At 35.5% G+C, this 24,108-nt stretch overlaps 2 protein-coding genes across 2 annotated transcripts; one reads left to right on the top strand and one right to left on the bottom strand.

The window, feature by feature from the left end:
- The first annotated feature begins 933 nt into the window (after positions 1-933).
- On the top strand, positions 934-1,890 carry LOC111879553 (uncharacterized). The gene has a single exon (XM_023876018.1). The coding sequence runs from the start codon at positions 934-936 to the stop codon at positions 1,888-1,890; it is 957 nt and encodes a 318-aa protein (XP_023731786.1).
- A 20,267-nt stretch (positions 1,891-22,157) lies between these two features.
- LOC111879554 (uncharacterized) lies at positions 22,158-23,111 on the bottom strand. The gene has a single exon (XM_023876019.1). It carries the CDS (start codon positions 23,109-23,111, stop codon positions 22,158-22,160), a length of 954 nt encoding a protein of 317 aa, XP_023731787.1.
- Between the last annotated feature and the right edge of the window lie 997 nt (positions 23,112-24,108).

The raw sequence follows: 24,108 nt of genomic DNA, 5'->3' as shown, positions 1-24,108 counted from the left end.
GTCTGATCACCACCAATTGTGACACTAACTTGTGTGGATAAGTGGCTTTAGCGGATTTCGGGGCTAGCACAGCTGTAGAGGCGGCGACATTGCAGATTGGTGTTCTCCCGATTACGGCTACAAATATTGTTTGAGAGGGGGATGAATAGGAAGATGACAATCTTTAATGGAAATAAAAGTGGGAATGAGAAATTATAGGATTCACAAAGTTTCAATTACTGATATACCCTTATGCCATTTTAAAAGATACACTTTACTACCAATAGTTTTAAAATTAACATAAATTACCCGTTTGATAATAGCTTTAGATTTGAATATTTAGATGGGTCAGATGTGTTCTCACGTTCTCAACATTTTGTGTTCTCACTTGATCATACTTGTATATATCGACACCATATAACCTTTCATGAAATCGGAAATAATAAAGGACTAAACTTAATATTCCGAAATCCATTAGAATCATTTATGAAGATTCATCTTGTAAATTGGATTAGATTCATCTTTTTAATGATTATGTCTCAATTTGGGATACCATTTCAGTATCAGTAAATTTGATTTTTTTCTAGTCATCATCATGTACAATTTCTAAATTATTTAAGTATTATCTGCGTAGCCAGCAAGTCTTCATCATTGATCCAAAAAAGTCTTTCAATTTTGGAAAACGTTTGGAACACGAAGTGTTTTAACATTTAGTTATTAAAAGTCCAGCAACGAAAAAACTTTAGATTGGTGGGAAAATACTTGGAACTACCGATCAAATTTATATAACGTGTAATATCCTTGGAATTATCAACGTTTTTGGTACGTCGGAATATTTCTTCAATCATTAATATGTTGAAAATGACAATTCACAAGAGAACCAGGCCAAAATTACCTCTATAAAACTCAAACTCTAATGAATTTTAATCAATAAGAACGTAAACATCAAAAAAAATGGAGAACAAATTTATCCCTCGATCCCAGTCTTCTTTAGGGTTCTTTGAAATCATTAGAGAGTCTTTCACAACCACAAGAAGAAACCTGAAAGTACTGGGTCCAATCCTACTCATTGTATTTGTTTCCTTTTCCCTCTTAGATTTTGCTCAGAAGTATTTGCTTGCACCTGTCATTAAGGATTTTGTGTTGCAGTTGGCTAAGTACCCGAACATGGTTCAAGATTTCAGTTACAATATTGATCAAACCAATTATGCAGGCGCACTCACCGACGTTCGTGAAATTATCCTTGTCAAACTCTTGATCATGGCGATTTCCTCTATCATCTCAATAACTTTCTTCGTGGCCATAGTTTCATCATCATATGAAGCTTACACTGACAAAGTATTAGACCCAAAAGACCTTAACTTGATATTAATAAAAAGTTGGAAAAGACCATTAGTCACTAGCTTTTACATGATTCTGCTGACTTTGGGCATCGTCTTTCTTTACTTAATTTCTATGACCATAACCACCATCTTGGCAGCAAATTCATGGGTACTTTTTTCCTTAGGAGCAATCACTCTTTCGATCCCAGTTTGTTACTTTTACATGGCTTCCCTTTGGATAGTAAGTATGGTTGTTTCTGTCTTAGAGGAAGGTTTTAGTGGTGTTAAAGCAATTGGGAGGGCTGCAGATCTAATGAAAGGCAAAAGACTAAAAGCGTCACTGATACTTGTTCGTTTTGTGGTTGCCTATGGTGTTGTTCATCAGATGGCGAATTATCTCCTTGCAAACATTGAGTTGAGCAGGAGCACACTGCTGGCAATCACGATTCCTTTCTCGAACGGATTCTTTTCCTTGTGGCAACTCTTTATGCTTGTGGCGTATACGGTATTCTACCATGAAATGAAAACCAGCCATGACGAGAGGGAAGGGAGAGGCTTTTATCTTCCTATTGCTGCTGGTGAAGCTTAGTGTCACAATTGTTACCCCTTTGCTAAATAAAGGCTCCTATATTTCGATCTTGTAATAATAAATGGATTAAATATATATTCTCCTTATACTCTAAATGCAAAAGTTAAAAAAAAATCTACTATATTGAAGAAGAATAGTTCAGCCTAAACCTGTAATTCTCTTTGCACAAATTCACAAAACCTCTCAAAGTGTTATAGTGACCACTTGATAAGAAACCTCACGGCTATGTTTTAACAAACACAACTTTTTCTTTTATTAACATAACTCAAACTTACATTAAAAAAAAAAAAAAAAAAAACCTCACTTGATTTTTCTTTGCCTACGCTACACTCAACACCCACAAACATATTAAAATAAACCTAATCTCAATGTAGAAAGAAATATAGACAAAACTAGACAAATTATGTCATCTTTTTTTTTTGAAAACGACGAATAAATATATAAAAGACCCAAGACTAGCACGGAACTAACAGGGCCAAAGAGCGAGGTGCAATTACATATTACAACAAATAAAAGGAGAACAAAAGTGGTAAATCCATTTACATTTTTTGAATTTTTTCCATATATTTGTGCCAAGAATACGTCATTGAAATCACATCATCCGCAACTGCAGTGAGGGATTGAATCAAATTGTTGTATACTTTATTATTCCTCGTCTTCCAAATTATCCAAATAAGACCATACAAAATGATGGATAACGTCTTCCATTCTTAGGACAATTACCCTATGTAGCACCAAAGTCTAAGAGATCAGTTACACCTGAGAATCGTTTCTGGTGAATACCACACCAATTCAAGATCCACTCTATAACAAATGAAGCGAAAGAGCAACTGATAAGTGGATTATCAACCGTTTCTTCACCTGTGTCCCAAAGCTTGCACTGGATTGAATTGATAAGTGTAATTATCCAGTTGTTCCTTTGTGATTGTATCTTATGTTTTTTCGTTTCCTAGTGTATATCTAAGCCTTTATCTAGGAATACTTATCTTTAGTTCATATTGATTTATATATGCTTTGAAAGTGTTTTGGAAAAATACAAAAATTGTTATGGGGTAAAATATTATAACAGAGGGTATGAAATTCGAAAGAATTGATCTTTAGAAGTGTTTGGGTATTTATTTTGGAATGAACAAGTTGTTTGAGTTGTGATACAAGTGCTATATGCATGCATTTTCCGAGATAAAATGGAGTTGTGGATAACATTTTCCGAGATGATATGGTTTTTGGAGTGTAGCTTAATAGGTATGAACATGATTTTCTGAGATTGGAATTAATTCCCATGCCAGCCCGTCTTCTAACATTGGAAATCAAGATCTATCAACTTATTAAATTTCTGCTCAATTTCTTTGATTTATATGCATGTCACTGACTCAATTGGTTTGTTCATGAGTGGCGATATGACTAGTTTTCATGCATGAAAAAGCCAAAACACTATCTGCCCTTTCTTGTGTGTGAGGAGCACACCTCCACTCAGCACTCGCCAAGTCAGCAGCGCCGAGTCCCACATCATTAATTGCATTTGTCTCCTAGGTCAAGTCAAACCCACACTCCCATTTAATGTTGAGTCAAAGATTCCTTGAATTTTGTCGGCTTACATAAGGCTATCCGGAGTGTGGATGGCTGAGCTGGAGGGGCTAAGGAAGCGTGAACACCGCCCCCAGCCCCGGTGTTTTGGGTGTGGTGTGGCCATGGAGATGGACGAAGACGTAGCATTTGATAGGTCCGTTCACATTTCCTCTGTTTATCACTCTCTTCTTTTTACACCTTCACTGCCTAACCACCGGTGAACACTGCTCCCAACCCCGGTGGTTTGAATCCATATGTGGATCCATTTTCCTTGTCTCGGAACCCTCCATCATCCAATCTAAATTATATTTTGAATATGGTACCCACTTCACTTCAGACCTTTGTAAATTCTGAGGTAATCCTTACCGAACCCATTTCATTTAAACCATTTCGACCTCTCCCACTAAGTTTGGAATCAAGTTTAGGTCCACAAGATCTGATGAGCCCATGTAACTTGAGTCTGATTTCCTTTCCAAGCTACCCGTCCAACCCATTTTCCTAGTTCCAAATCTAATCTCAGAGTCACTCAAACAAAAACCAATTCAGTTTATATCTATTTTGAGATTCTATCATTTCTGATTTTTTTTTTGAAATTTCCTTCTTTTAATTTTTTCCTATTTATTTTATAACCAATTTCTTTTCAGAACCAACTTCCATTTTCTTTATCCAATTAATTTTATTTAATACCCACTTTTTAAAACCAATTATTTTTTAATACAAATTTTAGCGATGATTCAAGGCGTCATTCTTCTTGTTGATTATGAGTGAAGACACAATTGATTAAGAGATTATTATTCGTGTGCTCTTCCTCGTTCCGATCAACTCGCATTTCCAGCCTCAGATTTTTATGCTTCGGAGATTTAGATCCACAGTTTTTCATTCGGAAGCTTGTCTGATCAGCAACATCTTCCGAGGTTTGGATTCTTCTGAGGTTCGCATTTTTACTTCCTTCAGACTGGTTACATATGACCTTGGACCATCATTCAGACCGATTAGTACCAGTTCACTTCGACTTTGATTGACGAGTCATTGGTTGTGCTTTGCGAGTTTGGGTTTGCATTTCAGTTATTAACATTACTTTGCTTCAGCCTTATGATTCTTCAGCAGCGGCATTTTATCACATGTATTCTACAGTGTTTATTCAGTTCAACAATACATTGCCAAGTCTACCTATGACCAGAAATAATATCCTCGTTTTTACAGATAGATGCTCACATCTAGGGGGAGTGCGCGATGCTCCATCATATCCGACATATTCTCTTGCCCGGTTTCACGCTTAATTTTGATCTTTATTGTCTGGTGGATCAAAAATAGGCGAGAATCATGAAAATCCACTTTGAGTTTATTATTGGAGTTTTGACGTTATAGACATTTGAAGACGAATATCGATTTAGTAGTGTGATGTGGCACTGATTATTGATCTTTACGAACTGAATTTTTGGCATTACTAGATGTTCTTCAGATTATAGTTATTTATCATCAGACTCTACATTTTGGGATATCTCATTTGTGTTAGCATCATGATCTGATCTTATGATTTCTCGAGTTTGGATTTGCAATACTTTGAACATGAAGATTGTTTTGGCGATGTGACGTGACACTTATTTTTGATCTTCCGATCAAATTTTGGGCATTTGGTAGACCATGTCTTTGGATTCACATCATTTATCATTCGGATGTTACTTTTGGATGCTTATCATTTTCTAAAGGTTACTCTTAAGAGATTATTTGGTGCATTATCACTCAAGTTCGGAATATTAAAGATCTTGTGTGATCCGAGATTGTGCTCTTCGGTTCAACAGTCGAAGGGGAGACTGTAAACATGATTGGTTATTAAGGACTGATCACATTTAAAGATTGGGATTTCATATTTTTATTCAGATATTGGGTTCCTTTGTATGTTATTTGATGTTAGAGATCCCATTGCCATATTCCGAGATCACCACAGCTTCAACTTTTTCGAGACACTTCAGCACCAGATCTACCGTACCTGCTCGTCGGATGTTCTGCATTTTATCACAGTTTTACTCTCACCATTTTCGAGCATTTGGGGGATATTGTTGTAGAATGAAAATGATCTACAATGATGAGTGATTTATTTTGGTAGAATATTCTCTTATATGGAAACCATATTCCCTCCACAAGTATATAAAGTGGAGGTGAGTGGTCATTTTATTTTATGAGTGCACCTTGTAGACAGAGAATAGAGAGAGTGTTTGGCTGGGGATTCTGCTTTGACATGAGAGTTGTTCATGTAACATTTTGTATCTCTCTATCTATTCATTATTAATTTCTACACATATCATGTTCATCATTGTTCATACGATTATCTTCTTGATATTATTTTTCCGCACCAATCCGATCGTCAAAATGGTTTCCTAATATTATCTTCTTGATAATCTAATTCCGCACCAATACAATCATCAAAAAAGTGTTTAAATGATTTCAAGTTTTCATTTATCAAAGGAGGTGTACAACTCGATTGCATAACATCCATGGGATATTTGTGCACACAATAACTTTTGACTATACTGTGATAAATGTTTTGAGTTAAATGGTTTTATCTAAGATGCCTGTAGTTATAAAATGAACTAACACTTAAATTTGTAATTGAAAATATTGGATTGAAATTTGGGGTGTTTCAAGTTGGTATCAGAGAATTGGCCTCACATGAATATTTTTAATTATATGCAATAAGAGTTAAATCATATTAGAGTGGTTGACTTGGCCTTGTTGCCCAATTCTCGTTGGAGCCCCACTGTTTTAGAGTTAAGTCTTTTAGTCGAAGGACTATCTAAGATTTGTTGCATGTAATTGTATTCATGAAGTAGTTAACTGACATTTGTAGAGGTCCCTCAGTAGCTGATTGCAGGGTGGGGAGGGAATCCTAAGAGAGCCTAGGAAACGTTTTAGTACGAATGGTGTGCTGTTTAGTATATTTTGGGAGGTATCATTATGAGGAAGTGACTTAGAGGATCCGAGATGATTCTGAGGAATGTACGGATACATGTGGAAGGTAGTATTAGGCCCATACTACTAAAAACACAGGATTCGTACTCGAATCAAGGAAATTCCCAAAAATCCTAAGGAGCTAGTGCGGAGTAGGAACATGGTTTGACACCATGAATCAATTGTTGTATTTTGGTGTTTATCAGCTTTTCAGTTATGGTTTTCTGGAATGAAGACGAGTCTGGTGATTGTAGCCATGTCAGTTTGGGTTCAATAGTGCAGACCAAGATGAGTAGTTGATTTTGAGGTCATGTAGACCTTTCTTGAGGTAGTTCTAGTCTGAGTTATGGGACTCAAGTAGGGGCCGATTGGGATGAACGACTTGGGGATTGCAACCTTGAGGTTGAGTGATCGACTAATGGTTTATTATGTCATTTTCTATGAAGAGGATTTTGTTCTTCCCATTCTATGTGTTGAGGGAAAGATAGATCGAGCGTATGATTTCAGAATTCGGAGAAAGACCCAGTGGAGGAAAACTTGATAGTTGTGGTATCTACAACAAAGGTGGAAGTGCACGAGAGCATTCATGTGGTTTGATAGCCTCAAGAAAATTTCATATGTGGAAAGAGAGTCATTTTCGTATAGACTGTACAAGATGGGAACAAGAGTATGCTTTCTCCGAGTTTAGTTAGAGCGTCTTTTACCGGGTAGTTCTAGGCGATCAGGAGAAGTGAATCGAGAATGAAAACATTCATTATCTATGTTGTACCTTGCATGTGAAGATGATGCCTCTTTTTTATGATTGATTCTCGTAATGATGTGATGGTTAGGGATTCATAGGTGAAGTGTGTGGTAACCCATTTGTTCCTAGATATAGAATATGTACTATGAATGGACTATTAGACTTATTACATGTGCATTTGTGTGGGATTCTTGATGAAGGAGGCAGTTATGACTAGGAAGTTTTCGAGGTTTCCAGCTGAGATTCCGAATGCCTTTGAGTTTTCTGGGTCCTTATCTGGGAGGTCATCTTGCATCTTGTTATACATTCCAAGAGTAAGGGATGGTATGTATCTGGTTGAGCCAGTTTGAAGAGTCATTTGTATGCAATGTCAATATATTATAGTTAAAACCTAAGTGGAGAAGAACTGGGTATGCTACTTGGATGATCATCGATTTGTTCGAGTTCATGTTTCCAAAAGAATGATTTACAGGGATTAACGGTTTGGGGATCTGAGACTTTCGTTCAAGAAAAGGGTGCAAAACATGTTGCCATCAGACGTATGTGCCAATGAATACATAAGTTATCTTCGCAGAAGGAGGCTATTGGTCAAGGAGCTCATTGTAGCCAGTGGTACATTTTGAGAATGTCGATGAACTAATCAAGGTTTGGTTAGGTTGCTCAGGTCGAGTATCGGTTGATTGAAGGATTTTTCAAAACAGCGTATAGATTGCTATGTATTGTCTATGATAAGAAATGGTTGATTTGTCAATCAACTTTTGAATTTAGTATGTGTAGTGTCGCATGGGTTAGTTCAGTAGAAGATCGGATTTTTGGGTTATTGTTAGTGTATTCTCGATGGTTGGTTGTTTTCTCTAATCATTGAAAGTTGGGATGCTTTTAAGGTTTCGAGTTGTATAAATTGGAGGTCGGTGGACATGACAACCTATCGTCATGATCTGTTCTAGTATATCTTGGCTTCTGGATACATTTGCCTTTATCTGCTATATTGTGGAATTATTGCCTATATCAGACTCGGGTTTGATTTAGCAGTAAGTAAAGCATTCAAGTGATTATCTATCTATTCCAATTGTGGATCTATGGGTTCCTTGTCCTTAGATGGGATTGTGCAAGGATGTGGAATAGTATCAAGGGAAGGTACTTTGGATACAACAATATTTCATCAAGAGTAGTAAAGTGTTTCATCTGGTTTAGGGTATGGGTACCAGATATCGTTGGATCATGAGATCTTAGTCCAGTAAACTTAGTGTGTTAGTGGTTGGGTGGCGAGACTATGTATGGCTCGGTAATCCAGTGATTGTAAGGTTATCATAATGAAAATGAATCCAAGATGGGCCAGGATTGTGAGCATGGCACGACTATCGTTTGATCGGAATGGCCTAGTATGGCTAACCAGGTTGTGCGGATAAGATATTGTATGATTAAGGATTAACTGGGAACATTGGTCTACATAGTATCATTCTAAGACAACTAGAGAGCCTGTTCTGGTTGCGATATGGTTCAGGGTTAAGCTAGGAATAATGTTCTTTGGTCAGTGGTGAGCATCACAACAAATGATATGGATTCATAGCTAGATTCACGTTGAGGGTCGTGTTAGGACCTCTCTGCTTGTTCTTTTCTGATGAACGCTTTGCGGTCTGAAGGATGACCCGAACGCCTGATAGATTCCGGTAGGACAGGGTTTTGACTTGCAATGTTTTCGGTTAGGCATTCTTGTGTGTAGTTGGCAAGACCATGGGTTGAGCCAATGGCAGTTGTAGGAGTAGTGTAAGACTATAGAGTAGCTATAGCATTCATCAAGTTAGTATGTGATTGTGGGAGTGATGTAAGACTGCAGAGCAGCCATAACATTCACCAGGTTAGTATGTAGTTTGTGGAAGTGATTTCAGAGTACCGAGTAACCACAACATTCACTAGGTTAGTATGTAGTTGGGGAAGTGTTGTAAGAATACGGAGCAACCGTGGTATTCAGTAGGTGAGCAGGCGATTGTGACAGTGATGCAAGTGTATTACACGACTCATGGCATCCTCTTGGATGATTTAGATCATCGCATGTTTGGGTGAAGGGTTGTGAGTAGGTCTCAACATTTGTAATACATGGGTAAATCGTAGGACGGGTTAGGGCTAAATATGATGTAAGCACTTGGTTAGTTTGTGGTCATCACTAAAGTAAAGTGAACATGGTGATCGTTCATGCCTTGGTTGGTTGAGTTTTCTTTCATCGAGAGTGAATGCCTGATGGATTCATATTGGCGGATAGTCCAGGACCGCCTGTACCTGTTCAATTTTGAGTGTGGAGCTGACATTGCTTTCGAACAAGATTTTTCGGTACCGAAAAATGGTCGGGGTGTATATGTTTCACGTATCCGTAAATTTGTTTAAGAAAGATAGGGTTGTTTAGTTTGGGTTGTGAAGTTGAGTCATTGTGGGAACAATTTGGATTGGTTATGTTTGTATGGGAGTCAGACATCGTTTAGGATTTCCAGTTTCAGGCATAGCAGTTGGATACTCGTTTACTAAGGGAAAATTTGAGGATCATTGTTCATCATGGCTTGTGATTTCTGCTAATTTGGGTTCGACAACAGTAAGGGTGAATGGTCATCAGAGTGAGTTAAAGACAAAATCTAATTTAGGTGGGGGAGAGTTGTAATTCGTCGTTTTTGGATCATTCTATTATTCAAGACTCATGAGTTGTAAATTGATTATGTGAAGACTTGGGGCTTTGATAAAGAAAAGTTAAGGCGTTATTGAATGTTGACAAGTTTTCTTGTGCTATCTAAGCCCTTGATAGTGAGAATGAACCAAGGGTGAAGTGGTGAATGATTGGTGCAAGACTGCTAGCAAGGATTATGGTTTTGAGTTCAACTTGTGGTAGACCAAATTTAACAAGATAAGGTTGAAGAGCTCCTCACGACGTTTCTATGGGTATAAAGAATGTCAAAATCGGAGTTGGAACAAAGAAGTTATGGCCGTTTGGATCTTTATCACTCATTTTGCTAAATCTAGATTGGTCTCATGTTTTGGTTATATCTTGGTCCCATGGATTGGATCTTGTAAGTAGAAGTTACTCCAGATCCTTTAAGCATCACCTCTGGTCATCTTAATGCTATTATGTCCTTAAAATCGTATGTTGGGAGTTTTAATTCATCCATGCATGAGTTTTTGACCTTTTTACGAAGTTTTGGACTTAGGGCTTGGTTTTAGGCTCCATTAAAGTTGTCCGCTTTATTAGTTAAGACCTTTTTAGGAGACAGATCTGAGTATTGGATGACTTTTCTTATAGGATGAAGCACTCAAAGTGGAGATTTAGATATAAGCGAGTTATGTTGGGCGTACCACCATGATACACTATCCGTAACGGGTTTCTACCCAATTACCTTTCTTCAATCAACCAGTACACCAGGCATACTAGGTTGGTACATAGGGCGTACTAACCAAAACTCTTTTAGGCTATTTTGGGCCTTGGGTCATTTTATATTTTTGCTGATGGTTAAATGGGTCAATAGGTAAAATAGCCTTTACCCTTGGCATGACGGACTATAATATGGACCCTTGTTTACGGGTAGTCGCCTTAATTCTTAATGAAGGTCAGTTTGGTTATGATTAGTGTAAGGAGCATATGCATCGGCAACCCATTTGTGTATGACAGATTAGTAACGGATTGAGGTGAGTCTCCTCACTATACTCGTGGGTCGAAGGCATCAATGTCGGCCCACTGGACTATACTTGCTTGTGTGGTTGTGTGTGTGTGTGTGTATATATATATATATATATATATATATATATATATATATATATATATGTTATATATATGCTGAGCAGCTGGGTATTATTTTTTGTTATTGTGATATGTGTTACTATGTGTATTGAGACTTCGGGTAATTGCTAAGGTTGCTGATAACCCACGGTGCGTGCTATTTGCCCACCGAGACTTTGGGTAGTCTCCAGGGTCACTGATAACCCATCGGGCATGTTGCTTGCCCACTAAGACTTCGGGTAGTCTCTAGGGTTGCTGATAACCAATAGCTGTTTATTTGTGTTGTGTTGTATGTGGTAATTTGTAGAACTCACTAAACTTTGTGCTTATGATTTATGACTTAAATGATTTTAGGTTTTCATATATCAAAGAAGGGGCACAACTCGATTGCATTGATTTCATGGGATATTTATGAACATGATAACTTTTGATGATACTCTGATAAATGTTTTGAGTTAAATGGTTTTATCTAAGATGTTTGCAGTTGTAATTGAAAATTTTGGGTAGAAATTTGGGTTGTTTCATTAATGCATTCAATGGTCAAAACTGCACCCGTTCGGCCGACAAGGTCAAGTTCATGCTTCAAGTGCTAAATTTGCCTATGTTTTTGACCCAATACTGACCCAAATTCTTGTCGATTCAATTCCCTAGGCGTGGAAAAATGTGGGGACAAAGGTCATCTCTGATTTGGAAAAGCAAAGGGCTCAAATGAGTGCAAGTCACATTAAGAACTCACCGTCTGATTGGCTCTATAATCTTGATGCGCCAATCAAAGATCTGAGAGAGTTATGGAGTGCTTTTGAACTCAACTACAAGGCATATGAGGAAGGTACTAACAAGCAACATGTATCTAAATACCTAGAGTTTCAAATGGCTGATGACAAACATATCACAGAGCAAGTATATGAACTCCAGCTCGTGGTTAACAAACTAAACACGCTCTTCATCTTTCTACTGGAACTCTTTCAGGTTGGTGTAATCATCGCAAAACTGTTACCCTCATGGATAGTGTTCTCTATGAGAATGATGCATAAATCTGAGGACTACTCCTTAGATGATTGGATGAAACACCTACGCATTGAGGAGGAAACTCAGATCAAGGAAGAGCGTGGTAAATTCATATTGAGTTTGTACCATGTATTATCTGGAGGTTCTGGTCACAAGGCCAAGTATGGGGTGCAAAAAAAGAAGAGCTTTGTACCCAAGAAACAAAAACTTCAAGAAGATGGGTAAACAGACTCCTAACTAAAAACCTAAGAGTGTCAGACCTTTCCACGTATACAAGGAGATTGGGAATTATGCAATAGAATGCAAAGAACGCAAATCAGGACCGATAACACATGTAGTCGAGCAAGTTATTGATACGGTGACATGTGTGAACCTTAGAGATATTTTCATGATCTCTTCCCTTACCTGAGCAATCTTTGATAGAGGATGGTTTGTGGACACTAGAGCCACTATGTATGTTTGTGGGAAACGAGAGACCCTCTGCACATACTGACGAATGCCACCGAGAATAGTAGTCATCTTTGCTGATGGTCATAGAGATGAAGTTCAAGGAAGAGGTGATGTTCGTTTGAATTTCACACATGGTGAATAGGTTAACATTTGAGATGTTCTTCATATTTATACTATCTCTAAAAGGTTGTTTATGTGGACAAGTTTGACAAGGGTGGGTTCAACATGGTGCTTGAGAAAGGAAAAATTCTGATCACTAACGGAAGAAGATATGTTGGGAGGGAGAACAACTATGGAGGAATGTATCATATTTCCCTTAGTGATTAGGGTAGTGCAAGTACGCCAAGTGTTGAAAGTGGTGGCTCTAGTGTTGAAAATGTGTCTTGTGTTTGTATGAATAATGTAACTGGTGGAATGATTACTACTGTGAATGAAATGAACTTTTATGGTTATTCTGGTTGTTCAATTTCTTTATGGCATAAATGTTTAGCACACACTAATGTTAAAAACAATGAAAAAAAAAATGCAAACTAAAGGAATGTTAAAATATGAAACAAAAGATTATCAAAGATATGAACCTTGTGTGAAATCAAAATTTGCAATGAAATTGACAGATTGTTTGCATCAGTTAAGAGAAATACATTGAGTTGATTCATTCTATTTATATGTTAATTAAATGGAATACTTACTCGTGGGGGAAAAAGGTTTTTCATCACATTCTGTTATCACTTCAGCCGACATTTAGATGTTTATCTTATGAGATCAAGAGATAACGCTTTTTGTGCATTAAAAATGTATAAGACTGAAGTCGAAAATCAACTTGAAAGACACATCAAAATTCTTCCCTCGGACAGAGCCGGCAAATACTTCAACCAAGAGTTTGACATATTATATGAAGATAATGGAATCAAACATGAGAGAACATCACAATATACTCCCCAATAGAATGGTTTGGCTGAAAGAAAGAACAAAATCCTTTGTGATATGGTCAACTGTATGTTGAACCAATCAGTTCAACCAAACAATCTATAAGGGGGGGGGGGGGGGGGGGGGAGCACTATTGACTGCTTGTTATGTTCATAATAGGATCACTAGTCATGTCATTTCTACAAGCCCTTATGAGTTGTGGAAAGGTATAAAGACTAACCTAGACTATTTGAAAGTGTGGGATGTGTTGCTTATTATCAAACTCCCGATCTTAAATGAACCAAATTGGTAGCACGAGCTAATAAGAGTATATTTGTTGGATATCCTCACAATAGCAAGGCTTATCAATTACTAGATATTGAATAAGATTTTGTTGTGATATCCAGAAATCCAGAATACTTTAGAGACAATTTTTATTTGATTTGGTCGAAGGAACACATAAGAAATTGACAAGAGATGTCACTTTTTCCATTAACTTGTATGATGATCCTAAGACCTTTACTGAAAAAACGACAACTAGAGATGCTCCTTTGTGGAAGGAAGCCATCAATGATGAAATGGATTCAACTATTGGTAATGGAACTTAGAAGTTAGCTGGTCTACTCTAGGGAGGAGACCTAAAGGATCTAAATGTATATTCAAGAGAAAATATCATCCAGATGGATCTATATCTACCTATAGAGAAAGATTCGTTGCTAGAGGTTATAGGCGACATGAAGGAATCAATTATTTTGATACCTATGCCCCAATTTATATGATTGGTTCTATTAGAACTCTCATGGTAATATCAGCTTTGAAAGCATTGTACATTCGTCAAATAGATGTGAAGACAACTTTTCTGAATGTTTATCTGAAGGACGAAATTTACATAGAACAAGTAAACAAATTGTGTACACTCATTAAATCCGTGTATGTGTTGAAGAAAGCTCCCAAACAGTGGCATGAGAGATTTGACACCATTGTGATGGCTTTTAGATTTCAACACAACATCGCTAACATGTATATTTATTCCAAATACACATCCGAGTATATATTTGTTATATGTTTTTATCTTGATGATATGTTGATCATTGACACTCACCTATACGTATTCTTGAGTTGAAGAAATACCTATCCTTGAAATTTAAGATGAAAGATCTTGCAATATTTGATACAATTCATGGTATCAAGGTGAAAAGGATAGACAATGAAATTTCTCTGAGTCAATCTCATTACATAGAGAAAAATCTGACAAAGTTTCAACATTTGAATATGAAGAAATTCAACATTCCTTTTGATTCAAGTATGAAACTAAACGTGCATTATGTTCGAGCAGTGGCTCAACTAGAGTATGCAAGTGCAATTGGGAGCATGATGTGTTGGATTAAGGTGTATCTAAGCTAGTACCTAAATTGGTATATTCTTCTAATTAGAAACAACGTTCTTTTTGGGTCGCCCTCATAAAGAGAACTTGATTAGAATGACATTTCTAAAAAGAGACTGATTTATTTGATTGTTATATGATGAATAAACTAATTGGAAATTATGAGGAAATGATTTATTAATATATTATATGATTAATATATTAATTGAAATAAAAAAAATTGATTAGTTAATTTATATGAGTAATAAATTAATATGAAATCAATTAGAATTAATTTATTATTAGTCAGAATTAATTGGAATTAATTAGAGGTCCAAGGGTTAAATTGTAATTGTTAATAATTAAGCAAGGAATGAAGATTCTAGAACCCATATAGGTGGTGAACGAAACTAGGATGTATTCTAGGGTTTTAGAAGTCTACTAGTAGTAAGTAAAGAAAGGATTTGAATTGGGATTAAATATATTAATTAATCATTCAAATCTTGCTTTGTCCCTAGGTTACCTCAAAATATAAATAGGACACCTTGGGACCTCAAACTCATTCATACTCTTCCAAGAAGGATAACTTTTGCCGAAATTCTCGTCTCTCCTCTCTTTCCTCTTCTCTTCTAGTTCTAGGGTTTGGGTGCGAGCCATTAGAGGCCTCACCCTTTGGTGCTAAGATTTCCAAGAACTACACTAGAAGGAGGTGAAGTGAGTTGTTTACTACAAAAATCAAGATGTATGTAAGTCAATACTTGGTAATTTTGAATTACACTAGGTTTATATTAGGTTTAGTTGTTTATTGTATGTTGCTATTAAGGTGTATGACATAGATCTTTTATAGCATGCAAGTATCATATTAATTGTTAACTATTTTCCGCATTATACAATTTTTGTTTTTCTATCAAACCCAACATGATGTATGCTACAGATTGGAATCGACTTGACATTGATTCACTGCAAGCAAACTGAGTCAGTATACTATCAATCCAGGGATGGATCACTAGAACGCACTGGGTAGAGTATTGGGATACATGAAAAGGACAAGTATTTTTTTAGTTGACCTATTCGTCATCTAACAAAATAATTGAAGCTTATTTCGATGCTAGCAGCATAGATCACACCAATTATTCAAAATACACAAGTGGTTGGATTTATAATCTAGCTGGTGGTGTGATTTCTTAAGCGAGAAAAAACAAACAAACATGCACAAGTCTTTCATGGATGGAACTATAGCTAATTGCCTTAGCAGTAGCGAACAAAGAGGCAAAGTAAATTCAATATCTACTCATGGACATCCGGTTGTGGGAAATCGAGTATATAATGGGAAATCGAGACATGTCGATTTGTGATGCAACTTTATGAGACAACTAATAGAAAGTGGTACCATCAAAGTTGTTTATGTGAAGACAAGAGGAGCTTGGAAGATCCATTTGCCAAACCTAGACGAGAGATTTAGATACATATATCATGAGAGTGGTAGGTGTAAAACCACTGATGGACACCCAACTTGATATTAGTGCTTCTAGTTCTCAAGTTTAATGGCTAACAATGAAGTCACTAATGATAGGAGGTACTATCATCAATGATAGGTCAATGTGAGGTAGGATAGTGTGTCGTTGTCAAGAACAAAACTTGAGTTACAACTCTTAAAAAGGTTTTGGAGACATCTAAACAATGATGATGTTATAAAAGCTTGCCTATGTGATTTAGAGGCTGTGATGCCTCTAGTGAAGATTAGTGGTTTATCTTCTAAAGGGTCATGAAAAGGTTTTATAGAGCATGACCATATTAGAGCTTAGGGAGAACGCAAATACGACATGTGATGTCTGGGGGTAAACCGAAGAGGTCACAAGGTTCATGGATTAAACCTATAAGGATACCATTGAATTTGTATCTTCTTGTTTGTTCTCATTAAACTAGGGTTTAATCTTCGTGACACCCAAGTGACAACATATGTCTGAGTGAAAGGAAACTTTCCATCTTGGTGGGGCATTTTTGGAAATTATAGAGGAAATATTGCAAGTTAGCAAGTTTCCTCTATCCCACATTGGTGGGCGAATAATTTTTTTGAGCTTATAAACCATTTCTCTTGATAGGCCTATAAAGGCTTTAGGGGATCAAAGGAATAGGCCAAGCCTATATGCGTACCTAGCCTAGCGTATTCGATGCTGCAATGCACGAAGTGTCATGATTTAGGTGTAATTGGCACTTCGCATGACGTATCAGTTGTTGGGAGCTGAGGAGCTTCTATTTTTGATGAGTTCGGATCCAGTCAGTTTGACCGATTCGATCAAACGGTTGACCTGCGTTGACTTCATGCATAAGGTGACAGAATCTTCTGGAAAGCCCCGGAAACAGATTGCTTTGGAGAGCAAGGTGTTGCCCTAGGGTTTCTAGGGTACGATCTATGAGGGCCCTTTATTGCCTTCTAGGGTTTCAATACCTATAAATACAGCTCTCTGGGAGCCGTATTCGACATATGAATTTCGAAGCTCTCTCTCTCTCTCTCTCAACAATTTCTTCTAACTTTCGGAGTATTCACTTTGCGTTTATCGTTTTCCACTGTTGTTGGAAAACTTATAAGTCTACATTAAATTTTGGAGTTTTACTTTGTTGATCATTTTTAAATTTTTTGGAAAAAATGGATTTATGCAATTTTGTGTTGCCTTTATAAATTAGGAGATGAATTTTACCTCGAAAGTTTAGTGGAGATATCGAAGCAATATTTCGTACCAGACTGACAACAAATTATTTATTCAAAATCAATTTAAAATGGCATTTTTTGCATTTTTTATATTTTAAATCAAACAGTTAATTCAATATATTTTTGTAACCATATAGGATAGCGTTTTTATACTATTAGAAAATGTGATAATACCTACGACACAATCTGTAGGTATTGGACGGTACCTACGTAGTTGCGATGGAAAAAGGACTGTAAGATACATGCTCATGTGAAATTATGCAGACGGATTTGCGACGGATTAGCTACCGAATACCGACGGGATTATCCGTCGGTAAAATACCGGCAGGATTATCCTTCAATACATTACCGACATAATATCTACGGAAATTAATAGTTATGGATTTCCTATGGATTATCGATAGGGCCCACTTAGACTGACATTGACTTTATCATTTGCAAATTTCTGACGGTCCACATTACCGGCGGATATTCTGTAGGTATTCTGTCACTAAATGCCTATTTTTTTTTTAAGAAAAGAATAAGAAATTACAAAAATTTCAATTTTTTTTTGTCCAAAATATTAAAAAAAATAGATTATTAATGAATGTTGTCTAATGATACATTAAATGTGTCTAATACGTTAAAAAGTATCAAATACAAATACATTATTAATGAATATTGTATAATGATACATTAAATGTGTCTAATAATACACATTAAAAGTGTCAACTACAAATGTTTAACTAAGTCCGAAAAAAAAAAAAAAAACTAAGTCCTGAAAACATAAAACCTAGAATTATTTTGGTGGATTACTTGGCAAATTACCGGGTAAATTGAATCGATAAAGGCCCACAATTATTCTTCAATTTGAGTTTTGAATTTGTACAGATTTAACACACCATAATCTATAATCACATGAAAAATACAAATATGGCAATGTAATTTCAGTTATTTGTTTATTATAGACATAATTATGAACATTTTTTAAAGTAAAACGCTTTAAGTAAGACGAAATAAAAGTAGGATGTTATTATAACCATATATGTGAAAAGCTTATTATTGTATCTTAGATTTAACACAAAAAAGTATGCACCCATATGGTAATAAGCAGATGTTAAAAGAAAAAAAAAATACGAATGTGCATTGCAATATCTTGCATTTTACACAAAAGATAAATAACCATTTGCTAATAAATGCCATACATGTTATATCTTCCATTTAACCCAAAGTCTGTAGCATGATCCCATCCAATATCCATTCTACCCCCCAAAAACATTTTTTCTCAACCTTTTGTTACATAAGAAACCAATTAGTAGTTGTAATAAGTGATTGTAATATGCTAGAAATAATTCAGAAAGTAAGCAAGATTAGCAAGTAATTAAGTGGATAACAAATATATGTATTTAAAGTTTCCACCATTAACGATGTTATTCTAAGATTTCAACATTTATAGAATAAGAATAGAGACTGTATAATGGTTAAACTTTAAAGATGTACAAGGTTACACTTTCAACAAAATTAGAAGTAATGAAGCACTTAAAGTCATACACGCATACATATGCACACCAATGATCACATTGGTTACAGAATATAAACTAATTACATACATATGCATGGTCAAGACCTGTTAACCCTGAATAAAGTAAAATTCCCATGAACAAAGTCATAAACACTTAGTAATCACATTCACATACTTACAAAGAGCAATGGCATGTAGTGTCTTGTACATTGCTCACAAACTATGAAACTACAATAAATCAATCTAAGAAACAAATAATCCACTTATGAACATAGAAACTTTAAATAATGATCCTATAAATAACTAATCAACAAGAAGGAAATAATTAACACAACAAATCATTGATTTCTAACCTTAGAAAGAGGTTTAAATAATGATCAAAGAGAGTAAGAAACACTTATCGATATGTAGGAAAGAACTTACACATAAAATCCTTGACTTCTGAACTCGAGTTGAAGTCTTCATTGTCTTCTGAAATCGAAAATCTTTTTGAATTTTATCTTAACCGGAAACCGTTTATGACCAAATAAAGACATGACGTTGTTGAGCACCTACTGCGCACACATGTCTTCGTTGTTGTAGACTTATTATGACAACATGTCACCATTTTAAATTACAACATGTCATAGATTTTATGGTTTTTCCATTTTCATAATCACAAAAATTCTGTCAACCTTTTAATAATGTTGCTTCAAAACTCTCTAGTCTTGGCTCAATCTTGAAGCTTCTCTATCTTTGTCTCGAAACCTCTCTCATTCAACTTTCAATTGGATGCATTTTATGCATTCTTTTAGCCTGATATTTCATAGCATTGTATAGCATTTTAGCATTAAATTCATGCATTTATACCACCTGTATCTCTTAATGAGACTTGAACCTATGACCTCTCAATTAAGAGAGTCACTCCTTACCGTTGGGCCAAATGTTATATATGGTCGATAGCGTTGTACTACTCATCTTTTAATGAAGTGTAGGTCGAGTGGATGTTGAGCTACTTCATGAAGGATGTGAAGAAGTTGTGTAGTGAACAAAAGGATGAGCGGGCAGATAAAAAGAAAGGAGTTTGAAGTGTTGAACAAGAAAAGAATGTAGATTGAAGACATGGAGAAAGAAGAAAACATGAACCTTTTGTTTCATCATAGTAACTAAAGACACAGGGTCGTGTAACATTTCACCACACAACCAAGTATCCCATGTTGTAATAAAAATTCCCCATGACAATTTCGATTCCACATTTTGGTTTATTTTTAGTCTAAGAAATGACAAAGTATTCGACAACCAACCACCTAATTAAGACCAGATTATTGAGCAAATCAAGGTGAACATTTTTCTATTTACTAAAAACAGAGCGGGAATAGCTAGTTTTGTTTGGAACTCATAGTGTATCTTTGCTATGTACACTCTCTAACTTATATTCTTGTATTTGCTCCTTAGGTATGTGCGTCTAGCATCTTTCTAAGATATGCATGATAAAAAGTGTTTCGGCGTTAAAAATGTATATGTATATGATCATTCGGTCAAAATGATGAAAATAATTGGCTCAGCTCAATATGTTATACTACTTAAAGTTGGAACTTTGCTTATAGCATAAAATCATTAACCCACATAGGAGAAAGAATGAACCTTCTACAACTTTATAAGCCTTTATATCTATATATTCTAAAATGGATAAAGTATCACAAAAATACAATTGTCAAGAATTGTGCTATTGGGCTATTAATTTAGTCTTGGACTAGGCTTGTCCTTAAATGTAACTAATGGTTCTCTTGAGTAAGTAATTAATTTTTATAAATAAATTCCGAAATTGATTTTAATAGTCATTAAAATATGTTAATTGTTAACTAACTTTTGGTAGTTAATACGCAGTTAAATTTGGGTTTAAACACGTATGATGGTTAGCAATTTTAACTCCTATTTGACAGCCAAAAAATAGATGATCAATTAACAAATAAAGAGTTGATCACAATACGCAAAAGACCACTCGCTTCCGTTTCCCGTTTATCTGGGAAATCAAGGAACATGGAGAAGGGTTAATCAAAACACACAAAAAGCACCACTCTCTTCCTTTCTCGTTTTTCTGGGAAATCAAGGAACACGGAGAATTTCGACAGAATTAATATCTAATCATGATTAGATTGTTGTATCCTCTAAATAGATCCGTATAACGTAAATTTCTGTCTCAGAACACTGCAAAACTTATCTCAATCTCTAATCATGATTAGATATTAATTCTGTCGAAATTCTCCGTGTTCCTTGATTTCCCAGAGAAACGAGAAAGGAAGAGAGTGGTGTTTTTTGTGTGTTTTGATTAACCCTTCTCCATGTTCCTTGATTTCCCAGATAAACGGGAAACGGAAGCGAATGGTCTTTTGTGTATTGTGATCGACTCTTAATTTGTTAATTGATCATCTATTTATTGGCTGTCAAATAGCAGTTAAAATTGCTAACCATCATACTTGTTTAAACCCGAATTTAACTGCCTATTAACTATCAAACAGTTAGTTAACAATTAACATATTTTAATGACTATTAAAATCATGATTAGATAAGTTTTTCTTATGAATTGATTTTTGTATTTACATTTAACTTCAGTTTGGTTTGTTATATATATGTGATACTTTGTTAATGGTATTCTTATATCATAACACTTCATTCCAATCTGAAAAAATCTGTACGAAATCTATAATCATAATAACTTTGAAAGTAATTAACCAAATAACTTCCATATGGAGAAATTTGGATCACCCTTTAACAACTTCATTTGACCCGAGGCATAGGTGAAAGTGGTTATGACCGGGATGCTAGATGGGCATATTCACAATGTTGGTCCAGCTACAAAATTTTTAACACTGCTTTCTGTTTTCTGTTTTGTGTTCCAGTGGCAGAAGTAGAAATCTTTGCAACGGGTAGCAGAAAAAATACGTATAAGAGATAGTAAGATATTTTTTTTTTAGATTATGGTTTCATTATAAGATATAACAAACTAACAAAAAAGTCTTATATTTTAAAGTTGACGTCGCCCTTTACCTATTTTCGAAAGCACTCTATCACTTTTTGATCTTAACATCCACAAGCAGTTCTTTTTCAGTACTACAAATTAAACATCATTCAAACATCGGTTCTTTGTTTTGTGTTCTTCCTGTACGCTTACGCCCAAATAAAGAGAAGCCAACCAGTGAAGCAGTTTTCTTGTTCTAATATATCCCACAAGCAGGATTACAAAAGTGATTAAACATAATAATTTTTAATACAAGATCGATATAGGTGAGCCTTTATTTACTACAACATTGTATCAAAGGGGTAACAAATATGACACTAAGCTTCACCATCAGCAATTGGAAGATAAAAGCCTTTGCCCTCCCTCTCATCATGGATTGTTTTCCATTCATGGTAGAAAACGGTATACACCACAAACATAAAGAGTGTCAAGGTGCAAGAGAGTCCGTTTGTCAAAGGAATCCCGATAGCAAGCTGTGTGCCCATGCTCAAATTGTTGCTCGCAATGTTATTACCTATCTGATGAACAAAACCATATGCAACAGAAAATACAACCATCATCAGTGACGCTTGTAATCTTTTTCCTTTCATTAGCTCAGCAGCCCTCCCAATTGCTTTAAGACCGCCATACCCTTCTTCTAAGACCGAAACAACCATACTTACAATCCAAAGGGCAGCCATGTAAAAGTAACAAACTGGGATCGAAAGAGTGATTGCTCCAGCGAAGAGAAGTGCCCATGAATTTATTGCCAAAATGGTGGTTATGCCAATAGAAATGAAGTAAAGAAAGATGATGCCCAAAATGAGCAGAATCATGTAAAAGCTAGTGACTAATGGTCGGTTCCATCTTTTTATGAATATCAAGTTAAGGTCTTTTGGGTCTAATACTTTTGCAGTTTCAGGTTCGAATGAAGAAGAAACTACAGCAACCAAGAAAGTTAGAGAGATGATAAAGGAACTGGCCTTGATCAAGACTTTGACAAGGAAAATTTCACGAATATCATTCAGTGCGCCAGAATAAATGGTTTGATCAATATTGTATGTGAAATCTTGAACCATGTTCGGGTGCTCAGCTAATTGTAACACAAAATCTTTGACAACAGGTGCAAGCACATACTTTTGAGCAAAATCTAACAGGGAAAATGAAACAAACACAAGAACTAGGATTGGACCCAACATTTTCCAGTTTCTGCTTGTGGTTTTGAAAGACTTCCTAATGATTTCAAAGAACCCCAAAGAAGTTTGGGATTGATGTATTGATTTGTTCACCATTTTTTGATGTTCTCGATTTTAATGGTTAAAAGTAGTTAAGTTTGGGTTTTATAGAGGTACTTTTGGCCTGGTCATATCGTCATTTTAACTGTTTTTTCTGTAAAGAAAGGTGATCATTCCATGGATATAACTTAAAGAGCACGCCTTAAAAATTGTTCGTTAGTTCCAAGCAATTTCCCAACAATCTAAGCTTTTTTCTTTGTTAGACTTTTGATGATTAAATAATAAAAACATTTCGTTTTCTGGACGTTTTTCACACATAAAATAGACTTTCTGGATCCATGATAAAGAGTTGCCGGCCATTTTCGTAAATAACCATTTGAAATTGCAATTATATTGATTGGCCAGTGACATTAAATGAGCAAACTAATAAACAAATTTAATGATTCTCAAAAGGAATCCCAAATTGTGTATATAGTCGTAATTATTGATAAATACTTTTATGATCAAAGAGAAAAAACAAGAAATACTTATAGGATGTCTTAGGAATCAAGCGTAAAAGAGGATTAATCTATTGGGTCCAACTCAGATGAAAAATGTAATATTATCTTGTTACTCATATAAGATTGTGACATCATGATACCACAAATTCTCTTTTTTAATCCCTTCTCTTGTTTTTGATACTTCTCTTGATCTAATAAATAGTAAGATAATTAGGAAGAAAATTTAGGAGAATATTTGATTTCTTGGCTAAGATATATCCCAAGTAAAGTTAGAATTCCTAATGAAATAGAAAACAATATGGCGTTGTTTGTTCATTCTTATGGAAAAGAAATCTATAGGTTCCTTATCCATGAAGTTTCGTAGTTTATTTGATTTCCTAGTTATCCATTGATTTCCTAGTTTATCCATTGTTTGCTTTATCTTGTTTCTTTTTGGTGTATTTTAATCCTTTATGGTTGAATGGAATGAATTATGTTTTTACCATTTCAAATTCTTTATGATATCATAGCGGGTCTAATTGATATGTCTCATAAAAACCAGTTGACGGCTTCAC

This window comes from Lactuca sativa, chromosome 7, assembly GCF_002870075.4.
Source record: "Lactuca sativa cultivar Salinas chromosome 7, Lsat_Salinas_v11, whole genome shotgun sequence".
Taxonomy (NCBI): Eukaryota; Viridiplantae; Streptophyta; class Magnoliopsida; order Asterales; family Asteraceae; genus Lactuca; species Lactuca sativa.
This window is presented reverse-complemented; position numbering and strand designations above follow the sequence as displayed.